This window comes from Anneissia japonica, unplaced genomic scaffold (assembly GCF_011630105.1).
Source record: "Anneissia japonica isolate Jap-2015-1 unplaced genomic scaffold, ASM1163010v1 scaffold211_len1577895_cov191, whole genome shotgun sequence".
Taxonomy (NCBI): domain Eukaryota; kingdom Metazoa; phylum Echinodermata; class Crinoidea; order Comatulida; family Comatulidae; genus Anneissia; species Anneissia japonica.
Genome location: NW_022711099.1, coordinates 1,076,380 through 1,087,979, shown reverse-complemented (window position 1 = coordinate 1,087,979; position 11,600 = coordinate 1,076,380). Strand labels below are relative to the sequence as shown.

General features: G+C 35.8%; 1 protein-coding gene across 1 annotated transcript in view; it reads right to left on the bottom strand.

The window, feature by feature from the left end:
- The window catches only part of LOC117107312 (DBH-like monooxygenase protein 1), a 12,590-nt gene extending 6,952 nt beyond the window's left edge, over nt 1-5,638 (bottom strand). The window contains exons 1-5 of the mRNA XM_033248955.1: nt 5,312-5,638; nt 3,388-3,534; nt 2,453-2,635; nt 883-966; nt 111-284 (exon numbers count right to left, since the gene is read on the bottom strand). Of these exons, the coding sequence (XP_033104846.1) occupies nt 111-284; nt 883-966; nt 2,453-2,635; nt 3,388-3,534; nt 5,312-5,560 (837 nt within the window). The 5' untranslated portion in view covers nt 5,561-5,638. The remainder of the gene's footprint in view (nt 1-110; nt 285-882; nt 967-2,452; nt 2,636-3,387; nt 3,535-5,311) is intronic.
- Nucleotides 5,639-11,600: the final 5,962 nt, after the last annotated feature.

Genomic DNA, 11,600 nt, shown 5'->3' with positions numbered 1-11,600 from the left:
GTGTGTGTGTGTGTGGGTGTGTGTGTGTGTGTGTGTTTGGGTGGGTGTGGGGGTGCGTGTGTGTGTTTTTGTAACACAATGACATTCCTACAGATTTTAATCATACTCACTCCTCCGCCAACGGCCCAACCATAGACAACCTTTTCACACGATCTATAACGAAACATATTTTCACTTCTGCAGTCTAAGCTGCTATTTGAATTGATGCTCAGATCTTCATAACATTCTATTAGATTCATATGATGAACGAAGCCTTCATTCCCTGGCTCAACAACTGGCTCAATCTGAAATTTAAAAAAAATGCCATATGGTGCTGATACTGGTGATAAGATTATGGAGCTTTTCGCTAAGCCCCACCCCTTGGGGTTTGTTGCGAAGGTAAGACGTTTTGTAGTGACAACACGTGTGTTTGTACATATTCGTGGCGCTCTTCTGATTGGTCAGTTATTAATTGATTGAAATTCCCTATTAGTACATTACATTCGTTTTATGTGAGAATTATTTATATAAGCAAATCAACCAAAAAATGCAAACATTTATTAAATCTTATTTCATAGTTGTTCATTTTTATTTTTTTAAATATTTTATCAGATCATTTTCAATATCATAATTGATCTGCTGTCTATAAAAACAGAAACATCTTATTCGTCATCATCATCATCATCATCATTATGTTCATCCAGTAGTAACAACATTAATGTTTAACCATTGATATTTGTTAAGAGTTCATGTTATTTAAATATGTTCATTGTGCATTTAATAAAGGCATATTTACTACACAACAAAGGATAGCTTACCTTACCTAATAGCTCTTTTAAAATTAATTATCAGTAGTAGGCCACTACTATATATAGCTATATTTCTGATTCATTCTTCACTTACCCGAATAATATGGTGAGGTCCTGGTAGCATTGTTAGCTCATAATGAGTGCACCAATATGTAGTATCGCCACTTGGTATCAGGGTCTACAATTGCAACAACATGTATAGTCAACAAAACACTGAACATCCAAATTATAATAAAAACACTATCACAACATGATGCTAGGTCGACTTGCGATCGGCACATAATGTAGATAATTAAATCAATGCTTCCTATTGTTACATCTCGGTCGTACACTATTTAAGTTCCACACTATTATAAACCTTTAAGGTGTATTGTCTGATAATGGTCAATGTATTCTAAAATTTCATTTCATTTCATTTCATTAGGCACGAACGCCAAGGATATGCCAATAAGTGAACTTAATCATTGTCCTTCGTGGCATATCCATTTAACAACAGGGGGCTTAATGGACCAGGCACCGGGGTAACCCCCTCTCATCTCGAAGGATGTACTGGGTTCTTTAAAGTGCACACGAGCCGATGCGTTCAGGGCCTACGGTTTAAAGTCCTTCCGAGAAGACATGTTCCACCACCGGAACCATTGGCGAGTGAGCCGTTCGAACCAGCGCCGATATTAGAGCTGAAGGTACGGTGCCCCTGACTCGCCAAATTATCAATTTATAATCACATTGTACCAGTTAGTTGTTATTATTATAAATTCCACAACTATGAGCTTTAGGAATCTCATTCTGTAGGCCTAGGTGGTAGAAAATCTGAATTGTAATATTGCATAAAAAATGGCTGTGCTTTATTTTAAATATTGTTCATCTAGAGAGTAATAGTCGTTATTAATGTAAGTATTAATAATCATCATTATTTTAACTGTTTAAAAAAACATCCTATTTAATAGGCTGTTCATGAAAATGAGCATTAATTAATTTGTAGTGACCGAAATAACAAATTGTTGTTTACAGGGAAAGAAGTTAGGCCTACACAAAACCCTTAAAACCGAAATAAAACTAGACACATATAAAATAACAAAAGAATTTTAAACTTTTGAAAATTGACTACCCAACAGGATATGTAAATGATTGTTAACATCCTGACACCACAGAAACGTATTCTAATTTGTATTAATATTCTGACCATAGGCCTATATGGGCTGGAGTAAAATCTAACTCAATTAAATACTTCCTGTTAATATTAGTACCAATGTGGGTATTAAGAGATTTGAGAAATCAGAAATTTAAGCATTCAGACTTTTCTGTTTTAAAATGTGGTCAGAATTGAAGACTAAGATTAGTTATAAGGCCCCATCATGGTCTAGTTATTTTAGATTGCTCTATTTATGCCATTTTGTTTAACCTGTGGATTATTGTACAAATGGCACTGATAATCGCAATTTTGTTATTCAAAATATATGTATTTCCAAACTCAGTGCTGGAAATTGCAGCATACACAGTAATACTTGGCAAAGAAAAAAAAAACATTTATTATATGTAACGTTTCGGTAAATGTAATATTTTAGCTTAAAGGCACATGATTAATTATCTTTGAAGAGCAATCTCTGGGATCTAATTTCACATTATTTCATCTTTATGATGATTATATTTCTGTTTATACTTACATGTTCGTTAACAAGATCCATACTAAGTACATCGTCTGTCATTGCGTCTTGTAGTACCTCCGCAGACAAGACGCCAATGAATATGATGGATCGAACACCTCGACGCTGGGGGCCATGGTATACCACTTCTGTGTCTTCTGGATCGTCGGGATGGTACGCCCAGATCACCCGGATTGTGTCCGACTTCGTTTAAAATAAAAATATAAAAATAGGCCTATCGTCTGTTTAATTTCGAAGCTCATATCTGTAGATACGTAGCTCTTCGTGAAAATGTTTAATTTAAAAGCTAATTTAATGGTACAATAATACAACAATTCCGATTATAAACGACCATCTAAAAACACTGAAATAATGTTCTTGAATACACTTGACTGAAAAAGTAGTCTATAGGGCTTATATTATTTCCCTAAACTAGTTGGGCATTAGACTTGATTTCGGCCTCAATTTTTTCCCAGAAAATACATGTTTTTTTTAAAAATATAATAAATTGTCAACAAAAAATTACTAAAAATGCAATTTTACGTGTTTTTCCATTTAGGGCAACACAACAATTTTTTTGGCCTAATCGTAATCCTAGGGGGCTTATCTGGTATAAGCCCGAGACGCCTTTCACACTAATGAATTACACAGTGTTTAAATGTTCGTCCATTTATTATTTTGTTGAGCCATTTTTTGTCTAACTGATGTTAGGTTCTTTACCGCTTTAAAAAGAAATACGGCCAGCATATATTTGGATGCTGAGAAGACTGCCTCTTGGATGTGACTGGCATCAGTGGGAGGAACAAAACTGTACTGTACTGTACTGTAGTTCATATAAAGAAAAATATGTGACAAACAAGATTATCAAATAATCCCACCATTATAATCTGAAATAGTGTCTACATTCCAAGGGTTAGACCTAATTTAATGGATTTGCAAGCTTTCAATTGACTTACACCTATATCGTTATCGTCTGGATCGCAGGTCAAAAGCTTTCTCCGAAATCCTAGTATTGTTAAGTCATCTGTTTCACTTCCGTACAACAATTCAACATCTTTTTGGACATCCACCACAGGCTCTTCATTCCCAATGCCGTGTCGGTCCTAAATTCAGGGGTAATCATTATAGAGTTACCGTACTATATAGTGATAATTACAAGGATTATAATGATGACTATGATGATAATGTGATAATACGAGGTACAAACAGTTGTTTATCTAGGAGACGGCGCACGGCACCCCCCCCCCCTCTAAACACCCACCTCCCCAATCGCCCACAATTGAAAATTTCCGATGCAAAAAAATCACACTTAAGTAGATACAAAGCTTCCACTCACTTAATCATCGACCCCACTTCACCACTGCCCCCACCCCCACCATCAGGCCCCTTCCCATTTCAAAACACCTAGATACGCCACTGGGTACAAGGGTAGACCTACAAGTTAAAACTTTATTCATCCTGCCTTTAACATTCCAACAGCAGCCATTTTGGGAGTCAATAGTGCATTATGGCGCTTTGCTCTTTCTTCTGGACATATGTTTTCAGCAGATACATCTCTGCAACGTGGTGATATCAATTTTGCACACTTGGTGTAAGGTGAACTACATGACAGGCCCGTAGACAGGATTTTCGATGGGGAGATGCGTTTTGCAACCGAAGTGAACCTTCGATGGGCTACTGCCTAGGGATCCCCGCGAGGGTGGGGCGAATTTTCTGGAAGCTCTGTCAATTAGCATTTTGAGGGCCTTTTTTAATGGATTTCTAAAATCCATAATTTGTAATATCCTATTTAAATTTTCATTCATTTGAGTATTGTCTAGGGACCTACAGTGAAGAAGGAGAAATAGAGGGTGGAGGTGAAGGGAGGAACTTGCACATACAGATGGTCAATACCACCTCAGCCCCACAATAGATGGGGCTGCGGTAAGAAAATTTATGATTATGGCACCTCAAAATGGCCGGAAATGGCACTCTCAGACAAACTTTAATTATGATTTTTCTTTTCTCTCCATTTCTTTTATAATTTTAGGGGGCTCTTCCCCCTTGAATCCACCACTGTGAAATTGTAATTTTTCATGTTCTTTACATCTGTAGGCCTACCGATGACACGGATCAATCTGCAATCACTGGAGCTGATAGTTTCCAACAGATTTTGTAGCACATTATTAAAAATCAATAGGTAGAAGAGCGGGAAAAAATGAGGCCTGGAAATTCTTCCCCCCCCCCCCCCTGCCTACGGGCCTGTCATGAGGTTTCACTACAATGATTAATAATAATGATTTAAATTACAAAAATAATATATAACATTGAAAATGATTTTAGTTTATCCATGCAGAGGGTGCTTTATTTTGTTTTAATATTGCATTTTTTTTCATATTGCATTTTAATAATTTTATGTATTTTATTTTTCTCGAATCTTAACTTTAAGCGTTTTTTACTATTCTGCTTTTTGGCATGTTGTGCCTTCTGTTCTTTTTTAGATTATTAGTTAAAAATTTTTTTTATATATTTTAACCATGCTTTTCTGATTAATATTATGATGTTCTTTTAGCTTCATATTATTTACAAAAAAAAAATAGACTTTTCATTTTTGTATGAATTTTATTGTATAGGCCTAAGTCAGATTTAACACCGAGAGCTCCTTGACAGTGAACTTGTTTTTACATTTGAGCAATTCACGAGCTTTTAAAGACTTTTTAAGCTCTTGTTTGTCTTTGTATTTTATGTGTTGGGGTTCTGAATTGGGTAAGTGATAAAGTTTTAAGAATATTTACCAGAGTTCAGTTGGAGAACCGTGCTGACTTAAGCAATCAATATTATCCTTGTCTTACAATTAAAAGAATGAATTCAATAATTGCTTTAAAATGAATGTAGACTTACAGAAATATACGGCGTGCCCTCTTTAACCCATCCGAGTATGATGTCGGCACCTCTCATTCCACCGTTAGTTGAAAATCCAATCCCAACGTACCCCGTCGTATTCGCACGGACTTCAAATGTAATGTTATCATCTTCTACGCTCCAAAGAAGCTTAATATTTTCATCTCTGTCAAGAAATACTTCGTGTTCAAAGTGAAAATGCCCGGTGACTATTGCAATACACCAGGCCAGAGATAAAATATTAATCATTTCTAGACAAGTTTTCGAAGTTAACTCAGAAGCATCAAGTTGATATGTGACAATACTTTGTTGCTGGTAGTATTTAAGCTTTTGGATATTAAATATTGGTCATCGCTTTGGGATCAAAGGCTTAATTTTAGCTTTGGCCAATAGGAAGACTCACGATTTAAGAATACAGGACAGTGAATATACATGGCCGATTTATCCAATTTCTAAAGAGTTTAGAATACATAAAGGTCAACCAAATTTGTATCCGTGTCAGAAAGTTTGTCAACAAAATATCTAAATTGAATACCCGAACTGAACAGTTGAACTTTAAAAAGTAACAATGAACAATGAATGATCGCACCTGCGGTGACATGCGCCAGATTGGGACTGTAAAATAGGCCTATTACAATATTAAACGAAATCGTGTTTACAAAAGCTTGTTATACCATAGCACCAATTTGGTGAGATGATCTGGACTGTCTCGCTTTTTTCTTCATTTTTAATATTAAAGAACAAAAATTAACCATGCGATGAGTCCACATTTTTCAGGTTTTAATGTCTAAACTGGGTTTCGCTGGGTCCACATTAGTTAGATTTACACATAAGATGGGTCCCAATTTTGAAAATGAAAATAGGTCCATATTATAAAATATGGGTCCACTTTAGTCATACTTTATGAGTAAAATGAGAAAAAAATTAAAAATTAGTCCTAGTAATTGTCCCTCCCCTCTCATATTTTTGTCCACCTCTGCCATTGACGGGGCTGAGGACGTGGACCTTACTGATGCTCATCGCTCCCTCCTAGTTTTTGAAACAAATTGATCTTTTCTTTTTAGCGTTATTTTTATGTTAAAAAATTATGTGGTATATTATATTTTAAAATTAAGAGCCTTGAACACCATTTTTATGTCTGAGAATGCTACTTCCACTGCATCCAGGGTTGTGAAACCCTTAATTTTTTCAACCTCAGCCAACCAGGTGGACTGTGGTGAAGGTAATTTTTTTTAGTGTGGTCCATCCAGCCAGAGGTTTTCTCACACAATTATGGATATAATATTTTCCCTTTTTTAGATATAAGGAGTGGACGCACCTTCCTTCTCCTCCTGCCTCTGCTAATTAATATAGTTTTAAAACCAGGTACACAATCATCAATAGACGCGTTAGAATGAGTCCGATGTTGGTCCACTCTTGGATTGTGTCCACTCTTAATTATTGTACCACAATGTTTGAAAATTCTGGCTACGGCATTGAGCACCATAAATACTTAAGTACCTGAATAAAGAAACCTTAGAAATATATTTGATTCGATGTGAGGCTATTCACACGGCTTATTGTTGTGGACAAGATTGAAAAGTATGCTTGAGCCCTAAGCCATCCGGCTTGAGAGTGAGGAAAACATGAAATATATTAAAGGTACAGTTTATAATAGGCTACGCCTATTTGAACAAATCAACAGTCCTCCGTGGTCGAACACAATGTGAAATATAAAAAGAAATTGCAATGCTTTAGATTTTTTGTAAATCAGTGGTAGAGTTTATAGATCTAAGCTGGCAGAAACACCTTTATTTTTTATCGGTTGGTTAGTGAAATAGACTTTATGGTGTATTGAGAGTGAACGTTCGAAAACCAGAATACGCTAATTGGTATAAGTTTTCCACGTCACCAAAACAGACATAGCCGATTGACCATTAGCTAAAACATTTAAGTTGATATAATTTAGATTAAATAATAATTATAATACTGTGAAAATAAAGTAAAAATATCATTTATACTACTAGAATAGAGCTACAGAAAAGTGTTTGTTTACGAAAACCCAGCGCCCAAAATCCGAGACAACCTTGGCTACGCATTAGTTTTGTGACGCCTTCGGTAAGTTCTATAGACAGTGGGGCTGTACGTGGGAAGGCGTAATTTAAAAACCATCCATTTAAAAAAGAACGTCAATGGAAACATTTTATCTTAATCACACACAATTATTCTATCCATGGTAGCCAATTACAGTAAATAAATTACGTAATATAGTTTCAGACGCATCATATTAATGCAAGTTTATGAAAGTTAACTAATCATGAAACCATCGCACCACCATCTCGTGGAATGTTTTTTTTTTAAATTATTATTATGAAATCAGAAGATTTTTTGTCATTAAAAGAGCGTTTAACAGCTTGAAATTAAATCTTAATTATTACACCACTTTGGTAAATAGGCCCTACTCGACAAAACAAAATGGCTGCATAATTACCGTGATACACGCTGCGTAATCAATGCTGCTTCGGATTGTGGCAGTATGGGTTTTTCGTAAAAAAAATGTTTTCATCCAGTTTTTAAACTCTGTTAACCTACAAATATTTTTTGACTTCAACGTGGGTAAATATTGTAATTTTTATTTTATTTTCTGAAATTTAATCTGAATTATATTAACGCAAATGTTGTTGCTAAACTGACCAATCGGCCATATTTTTTTGTCACTTGCATAACTTAACGCTGATTAACGCATTCTGGTTACGTTAATGTTCTTTGTCAACGAATTTACGAACCAGTCGAATGAAAATAATACTCAACGAAAATTCGTGCTCAACGAAATGAGGCAGTCGAATAAGTCGAATAATTTATACGTAAGTTTGTATGATCTCCAGCCGTACGAGGCGCCTCATTTGGGGTTGGAGATAAACTTATGTTACAGTACCGTACTCCCACGAATAAGCGCCCTGTTTGAATAAGCGCCCCCGCGAATAAACGCCCGTGAAAATTATCTCAAGCACCCTGTTTAAATAAGCGCCCCTCGGTGTTCATTCATTTTTTAAAACAATATCTTGTCATTGATTTTTTTAGCAAACGATAATCTAAATTACTAATCCTGAGACTGTGATTGCCATGTTTTGAGCTGCGGAGTGGATTCACATTTTCTCTTTATGTCAATTTTAAAATGAAGATATATTATCCTGGACAGATGAGAATGTTAGATTTGTCACTCTTAGATTGACGTAAATGAGGAATGATAAGACGTAGGTAAACTTTCAATGTCAACCATTTAATGCAAAAAAACCCCAAAAAACAGGGAGAGCTCAACAGCGAGCAAAATATCGAACCTTGCGGTTCGCTAACATCGAAAATTGTGCATGGTTCGGACACAACAGAGAGCTCCCTGGACAGCATCTTTCCAACATTACACGACAGGTGTAACAGTAGCCAGTGACAAAGTTATTTACATTGCGGTCACAGGATTAAAATATTTTTTTTAAAAGTACTAAACAGTACTCCACATTATATTAGACACAATGAGACTTAACCCAGGTTTGCCCCTCCACTACTACTTGGCTAATGAGTCATTCCATATAAAATCCAACACACTTTTTTTGCCCGACCCCCTTCAAATCGCCCAATATTTTGCATGTTAAGGGTTTGTTTTCTTCAAAGAGAAGTGGAATTACATACTAAAATATTCGATTTTTCAGGATATTTATGGCGGCCATCTTGAATTTCAAAATGACTACCATCCTAACCTTTTAAAAACTATGTTTATTGTATTCAGAGAGCTCAAAATCATATTATGATTAGATCCAAATTTACCATTTTCCATAGAGGATATGTGGAATTATACTGAAATATTATTTTTTTGACCATTTATATAAGGCGGCCATCTTGAGTTTCAATATGGCTTACATTTTACGAAACCTGTCTCATTGGCTTCACTGATCCTAATAACATATAGGTAGACACCAGATTTGCCCTTTTTCATTGGATATAAGTGAAGTTATGAGTCAATATCGTAATTTTGGCGGCCATTTTCAAAATGGCCGCCAAAAAAAAAATGTTCCGCCTTTTTTCTCCCTCGCTCAATTTTCTTATTTATACCCTAGTGATGCTAAATCAGCAGTGAAACCTTGGTCCCAGAAAAACGGTCACGGGGCCCCTGATTTTCACTATACTATGGTGCCAGTTTCATAGAATCTATCAGCAGATTTCCTGGAAACTCAGTGAAACTATCAATACCTAGGCACAAAATGTAGTCTAGAGATAATATATTTCATTTGCCCACAATGAAACTTTAGGGGCATCATATGGGCTAAGTGTTCTAACTGAGGTGTGAATTTTCCAAAAATCGAGATATACTTTGTGATTTTTTGGGTCAAAGGTCAAGATCACGTGACTTGTCCTTGAGTTTCAGGAGAGATATCAGCAGTTGTCTGTCAGAAGGTGAGTTTTTTAGCCAAATCTCATGAAAATTTCAAATTGCTCTAACTCATCAGAAAATGTTGGCGCGGAGCCAAAAATTTTACTGTGGGGTTATCTCAGGTAGAACCCCCAACATGCAAAATACTGGGCGATTTGAAGGGGGTCGGGCAAAAAAGTGTGTTGGATTCATATGGAATGACTCTATTAGTAGCTACCCAGAGAGGCCTAGCCTAGGCTGTGTCGTCAGTTTCTGTTGTTTCATCAGATTCAATGCATACGTACCCTACGTACAATGATAGAGCCAAATAAACTGTTGTTTGCGATAATTTAATTAAATATGATGCACTGTAGGCCTTCGATAGCCACCGAAATTCTCATTATTTTCAATTTTCATAGCCATGCATGATCGCGTTAGCTTGAGAGTTGCGCATGCCTAATTGTTGCATAAAGTTCGACTTTTTACATTTTCTCTTTCATACCCTCTTCGCACACACTGGTTGGTTCATCCCGAGACGTCTTTTTGGTAACTGCGCTTGCTCGATATGGCTCGACATCGTCCCTTACTCAGTGCTGAATTCATTGTTTTTGTTCTAAATTTAAATCAATGCCACAGTTTCCGTCTCTTTGTATAAGTCAATCCTTTGGTTGTTTAGATTATTAAAGAGATAGAAATCACCAGGAATGCAAAAACACGATGCCCAGCTGTGTTCTGTATTCCCAGAGAGAAGCTAAAATATTGTTTATAGGCTTAACACTGCATTCAAGAAACTGATTATATGTTGGCGTTTCTCTCTTGTATTCACTAGTCTGTCATTCGATTCAGAAAATAAATCGTAATTAACAAACATTAGTAATAAATTAATTCGCCGGGCTAGCCTATGCCTAGGAGGTCGTACCCTCTTTTCCACATCGTTGGTGGTGGTTAGGCCTCTAGCCTTGGTCGCCTCGCGTGACACAAGACACTCTTCTTTGGACTCTGCAAACTTAAGGAAACAAAAATGGCTCTAGGAAAAAGTGCTAAGATCAGCATTAGTTGGTATGTTGAAGGTTAAATAGAATTTTGCCATAATAAAATGGTTCAGTTTATAATTAAAAATAAATTTGTGATTTTTTTGTATACATTACTAAATTTTCCTAGGCCTAGCTAGTAATTTATTATTATACAGTAATATTAAATATAAAAGGTAGTTATGCCATTATGGTACTCATTGTTAATCATTTTTAAAAAGTACATTTCATTATGAATCTTCAATAAATTATGGCGTATCATTGTGTAGTGTGGTGAAAAATTAAACTTCAAATATCAACTCTCATTTTCACCTGTGAAAATTGCTATTTGTGCCCTGCTAACATGTTCCCTTTAATGGTAAATGAAGAGGTTAAGTCATTTTTATTGTTAAAAAAATATAACACAATTCTAAAAAAGGAACTGGATGTCATCAGATATGCCATTTAGAAGTGAAGGCAGAGCACCAAAATTGAATAGACATTTTGATACTGTACTTAATCCACTTTTATTGTTGATTTCAGGGCTGGTATTATAGTTGTTGGAGTCACAACATTTGTTATGGCAAAGAGGCGAGTGGACAGGAACAGAGTGCAACTGATGAAAACAAAAAACAAGATGATGAATGCAAACCTGGATGCACCCAGAGATGAAAGTATAAGATACAAATAGACTTAATTGGTGAATTGGAAAACAATGATGTATCAATTTGACCTGCAACAGCAAGTTAACTCGGCGATTACAATATGGACCATGTAATCAACAGTCTCCTTGATAGGTACTGGTACAGTACTGGGTCAAGGAACCGTCTTCATAGAGACATCTGGTAGCCATTGACATGAATTTGGCATTTTGATGATGCTACTTTTGAAATGAAAA